General features: G+C 45.7%; 1 protein-coding gene and 1 long non-coding RNA gene across 15 annotated transcripts in view; one reads left to right on the top strand and one right to left on the bottom strand.

Annotated features, from left to right (window-relative positions):
• The window catches only part of LOC137564194 (uncharacterized), a 139917-nt gene extending 116520 nt beyond the window's left edge, over positions 1-23397 (top strand). For both annotated transcript variants that reach the window (XR_011030547.1, XR_011030546.1), the window contains one exon: positions 22929-23397. This is a non-coding gene — a long non-coding RNA (uncharacterized lncRNA). The remainder of the gene's footprint in view (positions 1-22928) is intronic.
• The window catches only part of WNK1 (WNK lysine deficient protein kinase 1), a 262349-nt gene continuing 239355 nt past the window's right edge, over positions 869-23862 (bottom strand). For 7 of the 13 annotated variants that reach the window (XM_068277690.1, XM_068277693.1, XM_068277696.1 and 4 more), the window contains 4 exons: positions 23027-23119; positions 18080-18121; positions 13087-13277; positions 869-3716 (listed from right to left, as the gene is read on the bottom strand). In XM_068277690.1, coding sequence (XP_068133791.1) covers positions 3396-3716; positions 13087-13277; positions 18080-18121; positions 23027-23119 — 647 coding nt within the window. In that variant the 3' untranslated portion in view covers positions 869-3395. The remainder of the gene's footprint in view (positions 3717-13086; positions 13278-18079; positions 18122-23026; positions 23120-23862) is intronic. The other 6 variants (XM_068277695.1, XM_068277698.1, XM_068277703.1 and 3 more) reach the window with 3 other exon arrangements.

Genomic DNA, 23862 nt, shown 5'->3' with positions numbered 1-23862 from the left:
ATGGGTAATTAGTGGGTGTTTAGGGTAGAGAACAGATGTAAACACTGCACTTGGGAGGTGATCTGACGTCGGATCTGCGGGCGATCTATTGGTGTGGGTGGGTGATCAGATTGCTCGCAAGGGGCAGGTTAGGGGCTGATTGATGGGTGGCAGTGACAGGGGGTGATTGATGGGTGATTTACAGGTGATCAGGGGGATAGATGCATACAGTACACAGGGGGGGGGGGGGTGTCTGGGGAGAATCTGAGGGGTGGGGGGTATCAGGAGGGAGCAGGGGGCAGTTTAGGGCATAAAAAAATAGCGTTGACAGAGTGACAGGGAGTGATTGATGGGTGATTAGGGGGGTGCAAACAGAGGTCTGGGGGGTGGGCGGGGGGGGGGGTCTGAGGGGTGCTGTGGGCGATCAGGGGGCAGGAAATCAGTGTGCTTGGGTGCAGACTAGGGTGGCTGCAGCCTGCCCTGGTGGTCCCTCGGACACTGGGACCACCAGGGCAGGAGGCAGCCTGTATAATACACTTTGTATACATTACAAATTATCCGGGTGCTAGTAACCCGCCGGCGCTTCCGAACGGCCGGCGGGTTACAGCGCGAGGTGGGTGGAGCCAGTCCCCGGCGGCCGATCGCATCACGAATGACGCGATCGCGCCGCCCATGCCCGTAAAAGGACCGCCGCCATTTGTCAATACGGCGGTCCTTGCGGGGTCCACTTCCCGACCGCCAATTGTATATACGGCGGTCGGGAAGTGTTTAAGAAGCACAAGAACAGTACGTACTGTATAGAATACAGATACAGCTCAAACCCTTATGGGCGCGCACGCACACACACGCACGCACACACACACACAATCAGAACTCAAAAACAGCAGCATAAAATAAGGCTTCCTTTATTAGTTTTAATATCAGTCTACAGAGGCGATAAAAAGAGAAAAGTGCAAATTTGTACAGAAAGATGCAGGACAAAAAGTGCAAAACGGAAAATTCACAGCTCCAGGGAATCCCACAATCTCTTTATTTCATTTTCATACAGTGTTAAATATTTCTTGGAAAACAACTCAGGAAAGACTCTTTGAGGAAGGGGGGAGGAGTGCAGGGTGGGGAAGGGGAAGCACAAGGAAAGGGGGGGGAGCATGGTTTAAGCAAGTGAAAAGGTACAAGGATGCTGAAGAAGTGGTGTCAATACCTATTAAACAGCTCAGTAGCATGATTATTTAATTGTGTCCACAGGAAAGAAGAGGAGAAATTAGTGGAAGTAATGCAAAGCATGCACAATTTAAATGAAATAAAAATCTCAAAAAAAAACTTAATAAATTGGAAAAAAAAGATATAAAATAGATAAAATAAATATGTATCTGCTGCCATGTTTGCAAATCCCTTGTTAGAACTCCCATCAGGCTCTAAGACCAGCACCTCAGCCCCAGGACCCCTGACGACACACAGCCAGGATGGAAATAGGTCAGGCCCCACAGCCGTTTCATTGTCTTGGAATGGTGAATTCAATACTAAAAGAAACAAACAGCTAGCTTTGGATGTCTTCAGTGGTGACTACAAGGGGCTGATCACTAAATTGGAATTATTTTCAGATCTAACCGCCCATTATCTGCATCACCCCGATAGCAAAATGGATCCGTGTAGCCCTTTTGTTAGATACATTCTCAAGGCCTTTAAGACACCTTCCAGCCAGGCTGCACATCGACAGAGCCGGTTTTTCATAATTCTAATAATAATAAACGGACCGTTTGCGCTGCTCTAACAAGGACCACAACCAGGAATCTGGTTAAAACTAGAGAAGAAACGGCAGAGAGCAATTTTTCCAGTATTGCCAAATGACAGACAGGCCCGGAGGCGTAACACAGAACATTGTATTATGATTCAAGGATTTAGGATACAGCTTTGTTAGGAGTAAAAAAAAAAACTGCAAGTCTATCGCCCTACGACACAACAGATGCAGGACACGGACATTGCTGCTGTGAGGACCTCCTACTCTGCATTGTAAGCTTTTCTATTCGCTTTGGTGTAAACTTGAATATAACTGTCCAACAAGACAGAGCTAATACTGCTTGCAGATCATTTCTTTACCTACAGGTGCCACAGAGGGGAGGAGAGAGGCGTTCCTCTGGAGGTTCAAGGAGTCACTCTAAAATACCCTTCAATGCCAACGTTTAAAATCCACCAACTGGTCCCTCTACTCATATCCCAAGGCACTGTCACAGTTTCTCAACTGAAAATCTTAGCCATACTTATCCCTTTACAGCCTCAAGACAGTGGAAAAATACAAACTGCCCACAGTTTTTTAAAAAAACCTACAAAGATCAGCACCAACCGTTTTATAACTAATACTTTTCTGTTTCACCATTCCAGCCTAAAACTAATGGTACAGCCAATTCTGCCGGTACCACGCTCTTGTACATTAGTCACATGCTCCAACCTTAATAATAAGACACAGACCATCTACTCTATGGGTAAATCCTCCAGTCCCCACTCTGGGCTCACCAGCCTTTACGTTGGTCATCGTTGAGTGCATAATGATAGTCCCACAGTTGGAGAAACTGAGGCTTAAATCCCCCCTCTAAAAAATGGCAGCTGCAAGCCAAACACCTCTTTTCTCACAGAGGAAGAAACTCAGGCCAACTCTCTCAAGGCACTAAAATGCAAAGCAAGTATTTTTTTTTCGGGAGGGCGAAGTTGGTTCAAGTTCTGTACAATTTTACATTCACATTAAAACTAATAAAAGGATTGGACAGAGCCAAAAAGAAAATTTTTGTTTTTATTAAAGTGACTGATGAGGAGAGAGAGAGAGAGAGGAGCGCGATGCTCTAGTTTCATCTGTAACCCTCTTAAACATTCCGCTATTTTATTATAACTACTACTGTTGTCCAACAACATAAATATATTATATCACAGTGTATCCACATCATAACTGATGGCAGAGTATTGTCCTCACCGAACTTAATTTTTTTTTATTATTTTTTTTCAATATACTTATATATATTTATATATTTACTTTAATTCATACAAGTGTAATGCTGCAGTCGATAGCCGTTAAAGAGTTCTTTGAAAGCATTAATGACCTATATATACCATAGAGCAGAGAAGACCGTGCCCCTATCTGCTGCTCATCCAACAGGATTTGAATCTCCCTCGTTTCCCTGTCTCCGCCCCCTGCCAGGGCTACAGACATCGTGCAGAGCTCCAGGGTGCTCACAGCAGCCTTCCGGATGGAAAGGGCCAAGACTGCCACCTCTTCAGACAGGAGAAGCAGGGACAGAAGCATGTATGAGAGGCAGGAGACGTAGCGCTGTGGGGTTTGCAGCGGAGGGGAAAATGTCGCAACATTCCCCCTCTTGTGCACCTCTCAGCTTTGCAGTACTTGTCAGGGTTCTCCTGTCGTTCTCCTGCTAGGTAGTCCGCAGATTGGACCCCTGAGGGTTACTGATGGATTTCTGAAGGCTGCTGATGTTGAAGTTCTGTAAGGATGTCGTCACAGCTGGTGGGAACTGGCTGATGGGCTGGGAGGGTGGTGGGACACCAGGACCGCTCCACTGTGCTTGGAAGGGTGTGCCAGGATAGCCAAACTGCTGAGGGGTACAAACGCCTATCGGGTAGTGACCAAGAGAGTTGGCGGAGGCTGCAGGCATAGAGACAGGCACCCCAAGGGACGGAGGCAGAGTTACACACAGCTGTCCAGGAGCAGAAAACTTTCGAGCCATTCCAGGACCCTAAAAAGAAAAAGAACAGAGACCCTTCAGCAACACACATTTCCAAAAGAACGTTTGTAATAATAGTTTACACTAACCCTTCACTGCATACAGGACCACCCTGTCATCTGCCTACCTATATAAACTGCATTTAGAGTAGAAGGAATCCAGGATTCATCAAAGCAAATAGTACTTATTCCTTTCATATTGGTTATTGCAACCCATTCCTCAATACTCCCTCACCTATAATATTTAGAAAATTAAAACACTGTATTATGTTGTAACATACAGTAAATGTGCCTAAAGGTAACTCCTTTGATCTTTGCACATGCAAGGGCCGGTTCACACGGGGGTTGAACTGGCGCTATGCCAAATGCTTTTCTGCTCCTTTAGAGAATCATTTAGCATTAACTAAATGCACCGCTGAAAGCTTGTGTGAACTACGCATAATGCAACCAATCAGCTTCTCCCATTCTCTCTGAACCTTTTCAAAAACTATAAATCTTTGAAATCTTGGTTAGATAAAATAGCGCAGAAGTACCTCCAAAAATCCCACGTTTTAGACTATCATATTTAAAACTATAATGGCTGGAATTGAGAACTTTTGTTTATTATTATTCCCATTAAAATGAATATAGAATAAAATTCTTAGCTAAAAAAATGCCACCCAAAGAAAATTTGTCAAAAAAAAGGTATAGATAATTTTGGTGTGATAAGTGTTAGACTTCAGATAGGTCTTCAGTCTCCGTTGACCTTCCCACGATGGAAGAGGTGTTGCCCAGTAGCAGAGTCTAGGTGACCACGGGTCTTCACCCACACTCCCTTGAGGGGAATGCAGGATCACACCCCCTTGAGGGGGATGTGGGACTTCGCTGCCTAGTGCCCTACCAGGTCGCTACTGGGATAACCTCAGCAAGTGGTCAGGAGAACGGTGACGCTAATGGTGGAGAATACTTGGTCAGACGGTGTCCAAAGGTCCGGGGCCGGTGGCAGACTACGGAGGTTGGGTCACAAGCCAGAGGTCGGGGCAGGCAGCGATCAGCGGAGGTCGGGGTCACAAGCCAAGGGTCGGGGCAGGCGGCGATCTTCAATAGTCCGAGAACAGAGCTAAGGGTCGAGGCAGGCGGCAATCAGCGGAGGTTGGGGTCACAACAGGAATCAGATCAGGAAACAGCACACTGGAACTACGGTTCACCGGGAACGGTCAGCCAAGCTGTCAGAACAGTGCTGCTTAAATACTGAGTTTTGGCGCCGAAATTCTATGCGCACGCGCGCAACACCGACCCGGAAATGGACATAACACAGTGAGCCCCCGCGCGTGCGCACAGAGGATCGCGCACGGAGACCCTGCCGGACCAAAGTGTGGCGAGTGTGACACTGCCCCCCCCTAGGGGCAACCTCCGGGTGCCCCTAGGACCTGGCTTTCCAGGAGACCTTAGGTGGAACCGTCTGACCAGTCTAGGGGCATGAATATTGCAGGCCGGTTCCCACGAATTCTCCTCCACTCCGAACCCCTTCCACTTAATCAGATACTGGAGAGAATTCCTAATTCTCCTGCTATCCAAGATGTCATCTACCTCAAACTCCTCCAAACCGTCCACTAACACTGGTTGAGGAGGATCAGAGGAACGTCCAGGAAAATTGCTAGGAATCACCTTCTTCAGGCAGGAGATATGAAAGACAGGGTTGATGTGTAGGGAGGGTGGGAGGGATAACTTAAAAGCCACTGGATTAATCTATTTTAGCACTGGAAAAGGTCAGATGAACCGGGGAGCAAGCTTCTTAGATGGACAACAGAGTTTAAGATTTGCTGTGGAAAGCCGGACGAGATCTCCAGGGGTTAGAACTGGACCCTCCCTCCTAAGTCTGTCAGCGAATCTCTTCCCCTTTTCCTGAGCCTTCTGCAAAGCATTATGGACAGTGTTGAAATCCTTTCCTGTACACCAGGACATATTGAGGATGAGTCAAGACCAGGCAGAACTGACGGATGATATCCACAATTGATGAAGAATGGAGACTGACCCATGGAAGAATTAATAGAATTGTTAAATGCAAACTCTGCAGTAGCAAACAGGGAGTACCAGTCATCTTGTGAAGCAGACTTAAAACACCTGATATATTGCTCCATCGTTTGATTTGTTCTGTCTGGCCGTTGGATTGGGGATGATATCCAGAAGAAAGTGATAATTTAATCCCGAGATTTTTGCAAAGCTCCCGCCAAAATCTGGAGGTAAATTGGGTTCCTCGGTCGGACACAATGTCAGAGGGTAATCCGTGGAGTCTCACGATCTCTCGTAAGAAGACTTGAGCAGTTTCAGAAACAGACAGCACAGACTTGAAGGGTAGGAAATTAGTCATCTTAGAGAGTCGGTCCACCACCACTAGGATGGTGGTGAACCCCTCAGAGGGAGGCAAGTCTACCACAAAGTCCATAGCAATCTCTTTCCATGGTTGTGCCGGAACAGGAAGTGGATTTAAAAGACCCCAGGGATGGGTACGAGCATTCTTGGACCGGGCACAGATCACACAGGAAGTCACATAAGATTGACAGTCTTGGACCAATTCAGGCCACCAAAAACTTCTCTGGATACGTTCCTTAGTCTTGGTAACCCCAAAATGTCCTACCAACTTACTGTCATGACAAGCTTGCAGTATTGATAGACGAGTCTCCTCGGGGACAAAAATCTTTTCCTGGAAATGATAGAGCCCCTCTTTGACAGTGAGGTCAGGAGGCTCACTCAAACGGGATGAGGCTTGTCGGACTAGATCAAGAAGGCTTGATTGGAGAAGTAAAAAATGCTGGGAGGAAAGAATGTTTTCCGGAGCTGGGTCAGACATGGACTCTGACTGGAACATGCGGGACAGGGCATCCGGTTTGGTATTCTTTGAGCCAGGGCGGTAGGTCAGGTGGAAGTTAAACCGGGAGAAGAAAAGTGACCACTGAGCCTGGCGTGGTCTCAATCCCTTTGCAGTTCGGAGGTATTCCAGGTTTTTATGATCGGTGAGGACAAGGATAGGTTGTTCTGCTCCTAGTAGGTACCGCCATTCTTCCAGAGCCGCCTTGATAGCGAGAAGTTCCCGATCCGCAACGTCATAATTCTTCTCTGCGGAATTCAGCTTTCTTGAGAAGAAGGCGACTGGGTGCAGAATAGCCTTTGGACCAAACCATTGGGAAAGGATGGCTCCTAGGGCGACTTCTGAAGCATCTACTTCTAGATGAAAGGCCTTGGTGGTATCGGGATCTTTCAGAATAGGAGCCGAAGTGAAACAGACCTTGAGCGTCCTGGGCTTCAGCAGTCCAATTAAATGCTTGACGATTGCTGGTCAACCGTGTGATTGGAGCCACAATCTGTGAGAAATTCTTAATAAACTTCCTATAAAAGTTGGCGAAGCCAATGAAGCGCTGCACTGATTTACGATCAGCAGGGGTCGGCCAATCCAGAATGGCTGAGACTTTCTGGGGATCCATCTCCATCCCTCCAGGGGAAATCTTTAACCCCAGAAACTGGATATTCTCCTTGTGAAACTCGCACTTCTCGGGCTTGGCATAGATTCCATGTGTGCGAAGACGGGCCAGAACCTCTCTCACATGACCCCAGTGTTCTTCTTGAGAGGAGGAAAAAGATAAGAATGTCATTGAGATAAACCACCATGAAGGTATCAATAAAGTCTCTGAAGATGTAATTCACGAAATGTTGAAAGGTGGCCGGGGCATTGCAGAGGCCGAAAGGCATTACTAAATATTCGAAGTGCCCGAAACGAGAGCGGAAAGCAGTCTTCCATTCGTCTCCTTCACGAATTCTGATAAGGTTATAAGCTCCCCGTAAGTCAAGTTTGGAGAAGATGCGAGCAGAACGTAGTCTCTGAAATAAATCAGGCATGAGAGGAAGCGGGTAACAGTTCTTGACCGTGATCTTATTAAGTTCCCGGTAATCAATGCAGGGATGTAGCGAACCGTCCATTTCAACGAAGAAAATTCCGGCTCCAGCAGGAGAAGTTGAATGTCGGATGAAGCCCTTTTTAAGGTTCTCCTCTATATATTTCTTGAGAATCACAGTCTCTGGCACGGAAAGAGGATAGGTTCTCCCAAAGGGTATTGGAGCTCCTGCTTGAAGGTCGACAGGGCAGTCGTAAGGACGGTGAGGAGGAAGAGTGTCCGCTTTTGCCTTATCAAAGACGTCCAAGAAATCGTGATAAATCTCAGGAATGATGTCCTTCTTGAGCGAATTCAAACAGAACAGAACCCCGGCACGGGGAAAGCAGGACCGTAAGCAGTAGTCTGAATGGAAGGACACTTCCCGTGAGATCCAGTCTATCGCAGGATTATGAGTCCTCAACCAAGGCATTCCCAAGATGACAGGGAACAGCGGGGATGGCAGCAGATCAAAACTTAAATACTCTTGGTGCTCCCCCTGGATGGTAACAAGGAGTGGCAGTCTCTAATGTGACTGGACCAGAGCAAGTAGCAGAACCATCTGCCAGCTGGATGATGAGCGGTTGGCGCTTACGGCAAGTAGGTAATCCCAGACGTTGAGCAAGTTGGATGTCCAGAAAACATGAGCAGGCTCCGGAGTCAACGATGGCCTCAATCGTGACGCTCCTTCCTGGCGATTCCTGCAACGAGGGTAAGCGGGACATGAGAGGAGGCCAGAGGAGGGGGCAGGGTACCGCTTGCACACACTGAAAATTCAGGCTCACCAGAGGGTCTGACTGGGCAGTTTATACGGAAATGACCCGGACTTCCACAATACAAACAAAGGTTAGATGACCTCAGACGCCGTCTTTCCTCTTGTGATATAGCAGGACGGGCAAGCCCGATTTGCATGGGTTCGGGTTCATCCTGAGTGGTAGAAACAGGAACCACTGGAGCAGGAAGAGACCTTGGGCTGGGCAGATTCCAAGCTGGCCTGAATGAGGAAGATTTCTCTGAACGTCTCTCCCTCAAACGCCTATCAATTTGTATGGAGAGGCGAATAAGTTCTTTCAGTGTTTCAGGAACTCCGACCCTGGCTAGTTCGTCTTTAAGATTGTCTGAAAGCCCTAGACAAAACTGGAAGCTGAGCGCTGAATCATTCCAGGGAACGTCTGCCTCCCAGCCGCGGAGCTCCATTACGTAATCCTCGACCGGTCTTCTTCCCTGATGGAGAGACTGAAGAGCATTCTCAGCAGAGGCAGCCCGTCCCGGATCATCAAAGATTTCCGCCATAGCCTCAAAGAAGACATCCAGACTCTGTAGTGACGGGTGGCGCTGTTCGACCAAGCGAAGGGCCCAGGCCTGTGGATCTCCTTGAAGAAGAGAGATAACTGCCCCTACTTTAATTTCTTCGTTAGCATAAGTGCGAGGTAACAGTGAAAAGTGGAGACGGCAAGCACTCTGGAACCATCTAAACTTAGAGCGATCCCCTGAGAACTGCTCTGGGTAGTCTGGGTTCGGGCACCAGTTAGGCAGCTCCCTCAACTGGAACGGCATCACCACCGGTCGGAGGAGCAGCAGCGGGAGCAGGAGCCTGGACAGAAGTAGGGTCTCCGGCCGGAGTCGTAATTGAGCCACGCAGTTGATCACGAATTTCTTGGTAGCCCCTCTGAACTTCATCAACTGAAACCCGCAACTGAGTCACTAACTCGTAGAGGATTTCCACCGGCGTACGAGCTCCACTAGCGTCCATAATGGCTGCTTGTTACTGTTAGACTTCAGATAGGTCTTCAGTCTCCGTTGACCTTCCCATGATGGAAGAGGTGTTGCCCAGTAGCGGAGTCTAGGTGACCACAGGTCTTCACCCACACTCCCTTGAGGGGAATGCAGGATCACACCCCCTTGAGGGGGATGTGGGACTTCGCTGCCTAGTGCCCTACCAGGTCGCTACTGCTATAACCTCAGCAAGTGGTCAGGAGAACGGTGACGCTAATGGTGGAGAAGACTTGGTCAAACGGTGTCCAAAGGTCCGGGGCCGGCGCCAGACTACGGAGGTCGGGTCACAAGCCGGAGGTCGGGGCAGGCGGCGATCAGGGTCACAAACCAAGGGCCGGGGCAGGCGGCAATCTTCAATAGTCCGAGAACAGAGCTAAGGGTCGAGGCAGGCGGCAATCAGCGGAGGTCGGGGTCACAAGCCAAGGGTTACAACAGGAATCAGATCAGGAAACCGCTCCCGGTGAACTGTAGTTCCAGTGTGCTGTCAGCCAAGCGGTCAGAACAAGAAGCACTGTGGTTACAGGCAGTGCTGCTTAAATACTGAGTTTTGGCACCGAAATTAGCGCGTGCAAGCGACCGCACATGCGTGTGCAATTCCATGCGCACACGTGCGCAAAGTTCTGCGCGCGCAAACACTTATGCGCACAACGCCACGCGCCGACCCGGAAATAGACATAACAGTGCGCCCCCGCGCGTGCGCACAGAGGATCGCGCACAGAGACCCCTCCGGACCAAAGTGTGGTGAGTGTGACAATAAGTAGTGATAACGTTATTTGCATATGAATGGGAGGAGCGCTGAAATGTGAAAATGGCTCTGGGTCCATAAGGGGAAAAGAATGGTGACAGCTGCAATATATAAAAATAACAGAAACACCATATATACTCGAGTATAAGCCGACCCACCCCCCCCCCCCCCCAACTTTTGTTTAGTGATAGTGTACTGGCCTAATCTCCCCAAGTCAGCTCTGCAATTACAGGTAGATGCAAAGGTTTAAGCTAACTTTATGTACATTTCAGCAGTTTGAAAATAGACCAATCAAATGCTGCTGTGGCATTTAATTGGTCCATTTTCAAGCTGCTTACACATGTATTAAACATTAGCATTAACGCATTTGCTCATTGACCATACTAAAAAACTCGGGCAGTGTTATGCTGCCATCTAGTGGCTGAAAAAACATTACGCAGCAACTGCACATACCGGTAGTACATTTTTTTTATACAGTATAAGGCTCCCTGCACACTGCAAATCCGTTTTCCGATTCCGATTCCGTTTCCGATTCCGATTCCGTTTCCGATTTTCCTTGAATACATTCAACAGAAAAACGGATCAAAAAACGCAGCATGCAGTTAAGATTAAAAATCTGAATCGGAATCGGATGTAAAAACAGATTAAAAATCTGAATCTGAATCTGATTTGCTTGCAGTGTGCAAGAGGCCTAAGCCATACCAGTGATCTGCAAACTTGGCTATCCAGCTGTAAAGGAACTACAAGTCCCACAATGCATTTGCCTTTATGAATCATGACTGTGGCTGTCAGACTGCCACAATGCATTGTGGGACTTGTAATTCCTTAAAAGATGGAGAGCCAAGTTTGCAGATCACTGAGCTATACGATTGATTGTGCGGTTTTTAGTAAGAATATTCCACTTAGAACTACAGAAATGTGCAAGAAATTTTTAATTTTTATCCACATTTTGCTGCTTTATGGCATTTAGGCTTTAGTCACATGGTCAGCTGCTGAGATTTTCACTTACGGTACAGCTGACTCAAAATGGACAGGTCAAAAACTACAAGTATTTTCTATGGACCACATTTACCTCTTCCAGAAAGTCCTGTTGTATGTATTTTAGCAGACAGATGGACATATCTGGATATAAGAGTCGATGGTAACTTAGTAGAATTTTAATGGACATGCTTGGAGCGGGTTTCTCTTGCTCAGTTTTGGGTTTGGTAGGGGTTTAAAGAAGAACCATATACTTGTACTAGGATGTGCTATTGTGTAAAATAACTTACTGTGACAAGCAACATTCCTGGCTCCCATTATGCAATATAAATTTCATGATTGAGCTCAATGTAGACCTGGTTCCTGGTGTTCCCTATGGGAGCCAGGTCTACAATCTAGCTTGTGAGGTGGTATGCTGTGCGACAGCATCACTGCAGGGCCCTGTGGTGGTTATGTTTATCTAACACTGCATCTCAGAACCTGAGTGCCATTTACATTTACAGGACAACCAGCGCGGAAATTTGTTACACTTAACCACTTCAGCCTACAGTGTTGTTCACCTTATGCATCCGAGCAACTTTCACCTCCCATTCATTCGCCAATAACTTTATCACTACTTATCACAATGAAATGATCTATATCTTTTTTTGCCGCCACTATTTAGGCTTTCTTTGGGTGGTACATTTTGCTAAGAATTATTTTTTAGTCTAAATCCATTTTAACATGAAGATTAAGAAAGGATTGGAAAACATTTATTTCTCAGTTTTTGGCCATTATAGTTTGAAAGTAATACTTGCTACTGTAATTAAAAAGCATGTATTTTATTTGCCCATTTGTCCTGGTTATTACACAGTTATATTATTATTATATTATAAATTATGTCCCTATCACAATTTATGGCGCCGATATTTAATTTGGAAATAAAAGGTGCATTTTTTTCAATTTGCATCCATCACTATTTACAAGCTTATAATTAAAAAATATATATATTTATATACTCTCTTGCCATGAATATTCAAAAAGTTCAGACCCTTAGGTAACTTTTTTATTGTAATTCTTTTTTTTTTTTTTTTTTATTAAAAATTGTATTTGGGTAATTTTTGGTGTGGGAGGTAAACAGCTAATTTTAAATGTAATAGAATGCATTTATTTAATAAAAAATGTATGTGGGTGTAGTTTTACTATTTGGCCACAGTCAAAAGTTCTGGAAGCAAACAATCTCGCTTCCAGGAAGCATTAGGAGGACAGGAAACTTTTCTGCATAAAGGCTGCAGCCTCTGATAAGAGGACGTCTGTTTTTCTGCGGGGGACTTAGATCAATGAATGGGAACTATATTCCCATTTATTGATCTCAGGGCTAACGGTGGCAGGAGCATACGCACGGCACACTGACAGCAGCATAGTGTATCTGGATGGATATATCCGTCCAGATAGACTTCAGTGGTTAAAATATGTATTAGTGCATTTGTTCCAGAATAAAATGCACAATAAATTATTTTTTTCTATGAAGCTGTCACAATAGCTTATAAAAGTCTGAAAGATTTTGTACTAGCACATTCCCTCGTGGGAGATTTATAGTATTACAGTCTTCAAAAGCATCTCATTGTAAAGGACCTTTACAGTGGAGATGGAAAGCCACTCTCCTGTGCACACTCTACTGGCAGTTGGAGTATTCCACTACCATCCAGGGAGTGCTTTTGAAAATAAAGGAATTCTTTAGTATCCCCTTTGAAGAGATGGATTAGTCTAAAATCTGTCACTTTTCTACCTGCCTACTGCAAGTGACAGGAGCATAGGAAAAAAGTACTTGAAGTGCATTTTACGCTGGGACAAATGTAACACTAATTAATGTGTATTTTAAATTTTACAATTTTTCTCAATCATGGTCCTTTAAGTACAAGTAGGGGACAAAAGAGAACTGTCCTATACTGTAAAAGTAAAACGGTTTAACCCAAAAGGGAATAGCTGTGCCCACTCACTTCGTAGTTGGGGTGCCCAGGTGTCTTGCTGTTCTTCTTTCCACTCAGATTCATTGCATCCCGAGCCCAGTTATCAACTAATTTGTGCAAATCATCTGTGAAGGTCCCCTTGCGACTAGAGGATGCTGGGGCTGTGTTGGATTGAGGTGCTGGAGGATTGGAGGGAGCCACTGTATTGGTGCTGCTTGTCCCTAAAGTGGAGAAATTAACATATGTAAACCACAATGGAATAGCACCGCTCAAAACAACAGATAACAGTATTACTTTGTGCTCAGGGAAGGAGCAAACCATGTACTAAAGAATGAGGAAATGACTCCCCATAATAACTAGGGAAATCACTGCATAATATTGCAATCATAAACCACACCTATAATCTGTGATAAAAGATATAAACTTTCTTGGCAAATATTGCAATTAAAAACAACAATGCAGGAGTAATTTGTCAAACGGGAACAATAAAGGAAGTGCATAAAAAGGCTATAAAATACATCATGCATTATAGCAAATATTAGGATTATAAACCAAAAATGATGGTGGTGAGATGCTGGGAAGCACACGTGAGTGCGTGTTAAAAGATATATAGCGTTGGCGGGTTGCAATGGGGCGGAACGCTGCATATAAGGAAGTGCAGGGATGGGAGATTAAAATATGGGCAAGGATAGGCCAATCAGTTAGGAATGTAATGGTGCCGTTTAACATTTTTTTTTCTTTTTTCTACTTTATACCTTAAAGGATATAGAGAAAAGGGGCCCATACACCCAACGATTTTCCCGCCGAAATACGTCAGTTTCGATCACAGTGATCGAAACGGCCGTGAAATCGCTGCGCACACCGCTGACAGAACGATGGATTTCCGTCCGAAATCCATCGTTCCCGTCGATCCTTCCGACCGGCGCAATACAGCGGCAATACATTACCTGTTCTGCCGGCGCGAGTCCCGCTGTCACCGCTGCTCCGTCTCCGCGCTGGTCTGGTCTTCGGCATGCTTCACTTCTTCCTGCCCGGCAGGAAATTTAAACAGTAGAGTGCCCTCTACTGTTTAAACTTCCTGCCGGGCAGGAAGAAGTGAAGCATGCCGGAGACCAGACCAGCACGGAGACAGAGCAGCGGTGTCCAGGGGACTCGCGCCGGCGGAACAGGTAATGTATGCGGGGCGGGGAGCGGCGGCAGCACCACCACCACAGATTGTGAACGGTTTCAGGCTGAAATCGATTCACAATCTGTTTGCAGTAAAGGTGGCCATACGATTCCTCTCTGATCAGATTCGATCAGAGAGGGATCTATCTTTTGGTCGAATCTGATGGCAAATCGACCAGTGTATGGCCACCTTAAGATGGAGATTATAAGTAAGGTAAGACCACCATCTAGTGGCCTCAAATCACAATAATACAACTCAAGCGCATCCGAGCCAAAGCTCGGTTTCAAAATCTGCACTTGCCATTTAGACTAGAAGCCTCAGGATCCTAATGACTCTTCCTTCGGTTCTAAAAAGCTCCCCATTGCTGTGCGTGGCCCCCCTTCACATCGGGGTCGCACAGCTCCTCTCCCTGGTTTATCTGTATGCAATGACCACGCGAGCCCACGGCTCCGTGCTACTGCGCATGCTGGCTCAGTCAGCTATTGCGTGCACTTTAACTAGGAGGATGATCTGTGCAGCCCCGATGGGATTGGCAACAATGCACTGTTGCTAATCTTCCGGGGGGCCGCGCTCAGCAAGGGGGACCAAGGAATAGCGAGGGAAGCCTCCTGAGGCTTCCCTCTTTTTAGGCAAGTATCGGATTTTGTGTACCCAAGCTTAGGCTCAGGTACACTTTAACCTATTTTGGTTCCTGGACGTAGAAACTACGTCCAGGAACCATGCGCGCTCCCGCGGCCGATCGCGCGCGTGCACGCACACTCCCGTCCACGGATTCAGTAGCCAGGGAATCAATGTATCGGGCTATGGTGCCCGATCACTGATTCCTCTCCCCCGCTGAAAAAGCGACAGCTTCTCTCGGAAGCTGCGCCTTTTCTACCGTTCCCTCCCCGATGTGTGTTACGCTTAGAGTGACTTCATGTAAACAAACTCATGGCCGCCATCTTGTGGCCAAAAAGTAATACTACAACTGAAAGTAAAAATAAATTAAAATGAACACACATTTACATTATAAATCTATTGTTTACCTCCCACCCTCCCAAAACTACCCAAATAAAATGTTTACTATAAAAAAAAAACCCATTACAATAAAAAAAATGTAAATATTTACCTAAGGGTCTAAACTTTTTAAATATCAATGTAAAGATGAAATATTTCTATATTTTTTCCTACAGCTAGGTCAAGCAGGGCTGACAGGCAGCTGGTATTGTTTAAAGGGAACCAGAGAGGAATGGGGGGTGAAAAAAGGAAAAGGTTTTATACATACCTGGGACTTCTTCCAGCCCCATAAGCCTGGATCGCTCCCACGCCGACGTCCTCCGCTTCCTGGAACCGCCGGTACCGGGCCCGCCACTCCCGGCGGACGCGGCCAATTGTCCGCATCACAGGGGCTCCCTCCATACCCTTACGCATTGCGGCTGCGCAGTACACAGTGGCAAGCGTAAGTGTATGGAGGGAGCCCCTGTGATGCGGACAATTGCCCGCGTCCACCCGCCGACTCGCGGCAATGACGGGACCCTGTACCGGCGCATCCAGGCAGCGGAGGACGGCGGCGTGGAAGCGATCCGTGCACATGGGGCTGGAGGAAGCCCCAGGTATGTATAAAATCTTTTCTGTTCTCCTCTCTGGTTCACTTTAAAAGGTAATAAATACGACAGCCTCTATATTGTTCTCACTTCAGTTGTCCTTTAAAGGGACTCCGAGCAGTGCAGAAACTATGGAAACTATGCATCTATCATTTTAAAGCTCTCTTTCTCCTCTTTCCAATGATATATAAACTGCCACCCTATGCCTTTTAGTTGCTGAAATAGCCGCGGCCGCGACTTCGATCGTGAAAATAGAGAAAACTAAAAGGCGTAGGGCGACGATTTAGATGTCGCCAGAAAGAGGAGAAAGAGCTTTAAAATGATATCCATCTTTCCATAGTTACATTGTATTACACAGGGTGACTTTTTCTGCTGAATGGAGCTGCTGACTGAGAAAAAGTCGCCCTGTGTAATACAAAGTTTCTATAAAGTTTGTACATTATATATGTATATCACCAGTTGCCAACAACCACATGCCAAACAAATAAGTCACATAACAATGGTACACTAAACAATTGAATTCAATAGCAATCCATTGCAATATTTGCCAATAACGTTTACATCTTTATCAATTATTGGTGTGGCTTATGATTGCAATATTATTCCGTGATTGTCCTGGTGCTCCTATGGGGATTCATTTCCTTCTTCTTTAGCACCTGAAGTGGAGAAAGCAAACTTTCAGAAGGAGGAGGTCACACGCTGAATAAAGGCGCTTACACACGCCATACTGGTCCGTCAGACCCTCCTGCTGGGCGGGTGTTCTGCCGACAGTAGGACGTGTGTACGCGCTGTCGGCAGACTGAGTGGACCTGTCAGAAACAGTCTTCTCAGTCTGCCGACAGCGCATACACACGTGCTACTGTCGGGAGAACGCTCGCCCAGCGGGAGGGTCTGACAGACCGGTCGTTAGCTACAGTATGGCGTGTGTACGCGCCTTAAGACATGGTTACTATTTGTGGAGAGAAAGGCTATGGGACGTTCATGAGACGGGATAATCCAGCTCTTTTCTGAGCTCATCTATGATCAGAAACACAGAATACTTCCAGTATAACTTATGCTCAGCTACCTCACATTGGGGTCTTCAAGGAATCCAAGCACCCATTTATCAAACTATATAAAACAAACCCTCCCACCACTGCAGTGTGCCAGGCATAACTTACCTTTGGGGTGCTGCTCCCTGACACCCGTTTTAATGCTGGCAACCATCTTCTCCAGGGAGACCCACAGCTTCAAGTTTGAAGTGCCCATGGCGTATTTGCACGCACCTGGCCTCTGCAAGTCATGCTGGGAGATGTAGACCTTCGACAGAAGTTCATCTACCAGCCAGGAGATGACCTCCCATTGAAGGACTACATTTCCTAGAATGCACTGCAGTGGTTAGGGTCGCGCAATACCACCGGGAGCTTCTGCAGCACCTGCAGGTCCCTCTGGGGATGGATGCCAACATAAAGATAGGGGCCCACAGCAGAAGAAGTAGGCAAGGCACCAATCCAAAATGCAATGGAGACTTTAATGTGCGCGGTACAGAACAAGGCAGTGACACAGCAATATACTGGTCTTCCAGCAGTTTTACGGAGATTCTACTTCCTCAGGGACCAACAGTATGATGATGATGCATTGCATTTTGGATTGGTGCCTTACCTGCTGCTGCGGATTACAATTGTGTTCTCAGCGAGTGCACACCAAATAGGAGCTGTAAAAGGTACAAGGTCCATCCTGTCGGCATTTGGTGCCAACACTGTATCTTTCACTTTGGACATAAAGATGGGGCTGCAGAAGGTAATGCCTGCCACCCCCTATGGCACACACTTTTTTTACAAAACAGCATTAGGGGGAGGGTCATTTAATGTATTTTGATAAATTGGCGCTTGGGTTCCTTTAAACAATGAAAATCTTGCATGAAATAAAAATTTCTGGAGGACATTTTAAAAAAACCTCTAATTTTTTTCCTCTCCAAATTGTGTTATACAGTTTAGATAGGAAACTGCAAACACTCATGGAACAATATGGCAGGAAACAAACTGGTCTTTCTGCCTACATAACCTCTAGAAAGGTCCTCCGATGGAGAGCACTGCCATGGCCTCTAAACGCTACACAGTGGATTTCAAGCACCACTAAAGTCATTCCGAATAATACCAGGTGACTGCCATTCACCGAGAGGCCAGCAGATGGCTGCAGGTGCTTCACAGTGAAATATGCAGACACTTCTGGATGTGAAGAGTGCAGGATGTGATGGGAAGCAATGATAAAGATATATAGAAAAGATAGTTACTACAGAGCTGGTTGCAAGGGCAGACTTTTTTCACCATCTTCCCTGAAGCAGAAAGAGAGAAAGTGTTAGCACAAAACAGACATCCAAAGAACAGAGATGGCTCAATGTGGGGAAGGAAAGTGAAGCGGTAGGCAGAAAGTAGGCGGAGCTAAGCAGAAAGCGGAATCTCTAACGAGACCAATGCCAATAGCTGCAGAGTAAGCGGAGGCTGAGCCAGCGATTGTGACAGGTTACATGTCCTACAATACAATTCTGGGTTTGTTAGGTTAGTGCTGCCTTTCTGGTTAGAGGGTATACAGTTGCGAAAACCTGAAGGTGTAAGTGCTCATTGCGAAAAACATTGACGGTCTTCTACCAACTAGACACTATTGCATATGTAGCTCTTAAAGTGCACTGAGCACCCTTTTTTTTGATTATGTTACAATGAACCTACCCATAAGAAAGGTTCGTATTGCAGTACGCCATTGTTGGGTCGGGGTTTAAGGGGAGAGCCATTGCTTGTCTACGGGGAGTTGCCCTAGTATCTCCCCGTCCGGAGCGCAAAGATTCCGCCTGTGGAGCGACCTCCCGACCGCAATGCATGCCGGAAGCTGTAGTCCGTACATCTCCCTGGAGCGAGATGTACTCACATCTATGTACTACAGCTCCCAGCATGCATTGCGGCCAGGAGCTTTCTCTACAGGCAGGATCTTTGAATTAAAGCCGCTGCGAATGGTGACACCACACTCCATGATGGTGCTCCCCCTATACTGCAATACAAACTACCCTTATCTTATGGGTTCATTGTGAAAAAAAATAACTAAAAATGTGTGATGGGTGCTCAGTGCACTGCAACATGGAACTCCAGCAATAGCAAATATTCCATCTATGCGTTGTGGATACGTCCCTCTGTTTTGCAAGGAGCTTTTAAGTCCTGATTAATTAGCTATGCATGATATTTTGTGTATTGCCATACTTTTTGCAATAATTAAAGATCTGATAACTGCGCACCACAACAGGTAATAGGTTATCTCACAAATGCAAATGTTACTTTTGCACAAAAATATAAAATCATTGGTCGGCTGGCTTCTGAAGCACCATTTTCTGTTGATCAACATTTATACAGCTTTACTGGATAGGAGGAGTGTGTGGACAGCTTTCTATCTCACCAGCATGCACAGAGAAGTCAGAGGAGTTATGAGAGGTGAGCTACCAGCCTTTCCCTGCCAGGAGAGATCATCTCACTCTGCCCACCTCCTCCCTGTGCTGGTAAGATTTATGCTCTATGGCCAGCACTGCTCCTCAGCAGTGTCTTATTATTATGGAATCTGCTGCAATCATAGTGCTGACCACTTAAAGAGACTCTGAAGCGAGAATAAATCTCGCTTCAGAGCTCATAGTTAGCAGGGGCATGTGTGCCCCTGCTAAAACGCCGCTATCCCGCGGCTAAACGGGGGTCCCTTCACCCCCAAACCCACCCCCGCAAATCTTGTTCGTTCCTGGAGGCAGGGCTAACGGCTGCAGCCCTGCCTCCAGTCGTGTCTATCAGCGGCTCATCGCCGCCTCTCCCCCGCCCCTCTCAGTGAAGGAAGACTGAAAGGGGCGGGGGAGAGGCGGAGATACGCGCTGACAGACGCGCGTGGGGCAGGGCTGCGGCGGTTAGCCCTGCCCCAACCAGGAAGAGGGGATGCGCTGCACGGAGGGGGATTTGGGGGTGAAGGGACCCCCGTTTAGCGGCGCGATAGCGGCGGTTTAGCAGGGGCACACATGCCCCTGCTATCTATGAGGTCTGAAGCGAGATTTATTCTCGCTTCAGACTCTCTTTAAATATCTTAACAATACAGGGAGGAGATGACAGTGCGCTCTACCTGGGAACACCCACTCTGCTGCCAGGCCCATGCTTGATAGTGATTAAAGTGTTGAAGCAGCTGTGATTACTCTTAAAAAAACTGGAAGGTGAACTAGGACTATTAAGGTCTTAACCCAAAATGTAAGTTGTTAAAATATTGAAAACACGTTCAACTTGAAGTATAAAAACTAACCTTAATGGCATAATAGCAAAGTAATCTCTGATTCCTTCCAGTGTCTGCTCATGACAGCAAGGAAGCAGAATCCCCATAAATTATTGTAGCAATGCCCGTTGACAAAACAACACTCCATCTTGACCAAGAGGCATGTTATCAATTACCGGAGGTCATTAATAAAAGGCACTCGTGTGTTACATATGAAAGTTGCTCATCGGGAATACACATTAAAAAGAAAGCTGAAGGTTTTGTTTAGTGGCAGTTAGCAGTAAAAAGCGAAATAAGCAGTCCCATTAGAGGTCCTTGCAGCCTCACATACAGCTGATGCATAGAAAGTTCGGCACCAACGCACTGGCAGGGGATAAAAGTGGCCAATACAGTGGTGTGCTTCCAGCGAAGCAGCATTCAAACCATGCAAAGATTGCACAGGCAAGGCACCAGTCCACTAATAGGCTCTTTTAACCTCACCAGTAACAGCACTTCAAGATTCCAGCCAAGGAGGGCTACTTTTTGTGGCCTCTGAAGTGCACGAACCCCACAAAACGTGTGTTAGGCCAATGCCTGTTTAACCCTTTTACTTCTTGAATCTTTATATGCTGTTACTAGTGAGATTAGAAGTGCCTATTGGTGGATTGGCGACTGTGCAATCTTTGGATGGTTCACAGACAGCTGAAGTGGACAGAAGTGCAATTAAATGACAGATGAAAAATCTGTTCAATGAGGTAAAATTTTACTGATAGAGTAAGTTCTCACATGTCTGTTTAATTGAAAGGAATAAACACTGCAAGAAAACAGCAAATGCGGCATTGCTGAAGCTGTGCAAACAGAAGGCTTGTAAAAAAGAGAAAAGGCTGAGCTTGCAAAATGCAAAAGGATAGCAAGAGGTTTCAGTGCCTTCACAAAACTAATGTCATGTCGCAGGATGATGACATAATTGAGCTTGTAGGCCTCCTTTTTCCTCCAAGCCTGACAAACGGAGTGGAGCCATAAGCTGCATTATGGGATTACTAGGGTCAGGACAAGACCAGCATGTGGATATGGGCTGAGAAAAGAACAGAAGGGGTCATTGAAGGGCTAACCTATAATCCCAAGCCGAACTTTACACAACACCTTCCTGACCCAGCATTAAAGGACACTTAAAGTGAGAGGGATATGGAGGCAGCCATATTTATTTCATTTAATTTAAATAATACAAATTGCCTGGCTGTTCCGTTTATCCTCTGCCTCTAATATTCTTAGACATAGACCCTAAACAAGCATGCAGATCAGATGTTTGACGTTTAACTGGATTTGCTTGTTTCAGGTGTGCAATCCAGACACTACCAATGCATAAAAGATCAGCAAGAGAGCCAGGCAACTGGCAGCCTTCATATCCCTCTCACCTCTGGTGTCCTTTAAAGCTGGTCAGGAAGGTGTTGTGTACTTGAGTATGGTTAAAATGCTTCCAAGTGAAGCTCTGAGCAATAATGCAATATGCTTGTAACTATTGATTTTAGCCCTGTTTTACAATACAGGCATGTTACACCCCGGTAAGTTATTACTATGGGGCAAAAACAATAAAAAAAAATGACAGAAGGTGTACCTTAACCAAACTTTCAATTGATATAAAATCATTCATTAAAATCAACATTTTATCTAATGAAAGGCTGATTTTAAGCCCAACTCTAAATGTCTTAAAGCCCAACCCCAAGAAAAATTAATTTAGTTCTGGGCTGTGTGATAAGTTGCATCCCATTTAGAGTTTTTATTGTTTATCTCTTTCTGGGCGAATTCCCCTTATTAGGTCAAGGGGCAGGAAATAAATAAAGAAATTTGGACCAATAGGGAGACACTGAGCAGATGAAAAACTATTCCTGAAGCTTGAACTGAAAGGAACACTGTAGTAGAATATGGAGGCTGCCACCTGTAATACATTTCAGAAAATAATAGAAGACGGGCTGAAAGGAATGATGATTCTTTAGTCTCAGTATTCCGAGTCACACACATGCATGTAGTCTGTGGGATTTGGATCACTAACAATTCTCATTGATGGGCAGAAATTACTGGAAGCAGAAGATCGGCACAACAGACAGGCAAGTAGTCATTTTTAGCCCTCTCGATGTAGGGTGACTTGAAAGCCAATCAGGAAGATGGAATACGCATTAGAAGTAAAAGTAAGCTCATTGACTTACATGGGCTGTCAGTTCTAACAGACAGAAAATGAACAGTGTGTGGAATGGGTTTTATTCTTTTGATGTATATTTAGGATGAGAATGTAACTTACCCAGAACACCCACTGGGCTGGATTTACCAAAAACAATGCAAGGAAAACTGGAGCATCACTGGTACAAAATAAAACAGGCGTCCATGGCAAGGAAATGCTTTAACAACTGGAGTTCTCTCACACTGACAATATTGGATCAGCTACTGAAATTGGTGGAGGAGTGATACAGCTGATTGGAGGATGATGCCTCAGTCATGTACAATCAAAGATAATCTGGCACCTCCTAAAAATATATTTCATCATAAAACACAATCCAAAAACCCAACGAGTGAGTGTATATGGGTGTCTTCACCTGATCCTTCTTTGTGGCCACAAGCAGTGGACAGATATTTGCCTTTGAGCGGGCATTGTCTTGAGAAAGGGACCCTCCGTGGTCCCCAAAATGTTGACTTTTTGGATTGTTTTCTATGAATGATGATATATTTAGGAGGTGCCAGCTTTGTCTGTGATTGTCCATAGCAAGGATTCTGATTGGTCTTAACAACTGCTCCATGTTTACAATGGATTTGCTCCTTATTTACTCCAATTCTGCTTTCACTGGTTTTGATAAATATACCCCACTGTTCCTTGCTCGTTCTACCAGGAAGCAAATCTGCAGCTCATGGCAAAGGGGGTGCATGCCAGCAAAAAGGGAAGAGGAGGAAGAAAGGAGAGACAAGGAAGGAGTAAAGAGTTACACACAAAGAGCCAAGCAGGGCGTACTCAGAAATCGCGTCCTCCTGCCCGCCATTTTGAAGGAGACCCGCTCTGATTCACAGTTAAACTTGGCCCAGCCTGTGGTGGAGACGGAATAAAACAAAGACAAAAGGACAGACAGACGCTGCAAAGACAGGTCACGAGACAGCACATGTGAAGGAAAACATTGGATAAGAGTGTCTGGAGAGGGGGTTAGGTTGTGCTGCTCTGATCTGGTGATAATTCCAACATGGAGCAGCACAGTGCAGTGTGTGAACATAAACACAGCATGATTGTAACAACTCCCTCTACTGGCTGGGTGTTTCATTACTATTCATCTTACTGTGAGCAATGAAGCCAGATCCATACTATAAGTGCTTTTGTGAGCGGTTGTATTTGATTAGCGCTTGTAAAAAAAAACAAAAAAAAAACGCACCAATTACCTTTCATTAAAATCGCGGTAAAAATTGCCACAATTGCATACTTTTTTCATGTACACGATCACAGCGATTTTTACCACGGTTTTAATGAAAGTGAATGGGAGCGCTTTTTTTAACAAGCGTTTAGCAGGCGCTCACAAAAGAGCTCATAATGTGGATCCAGCCTGAATCCCTGTCACATTTCTAAGTACTACAAGTCCCAGCATGCTCTGATAGATAAAACTTTATACTGCAGGCTGGTACATGTAGCAACTGGACTGTTATATGATATATGATGTGGACACACAAACGTTCAGTAATCATGGTGAAAATGCTATATTTTTCTGGCTAAGTTTTAACAAATACAACTGGTAGAACAGCTAATGAAATCAAATCCCACTTTAAAAAACTGGGACAATTAAA

The sequence above is a fragment of the Hyperolius riggenbachi genome, chromosome 3 (assembly GCF_040937935.1).
Source record: "Hyperolius riggenbachi isolate aHypRig1 chromosome 3, aHypRig1.pri, whole genome shotgun sequence".
Lineage (NCBI taxonomy): Eukaryota > Metazoa > Chordata > Amphibia > Anura > Hyperoliidae > Hyperolius > Hyperolius riggenbachi.
The sequence above is the reverse complement of the archived record's forward strand: the minus strand, read 5'-3'. Positions and strand labels throughout refer to the sequence as shown.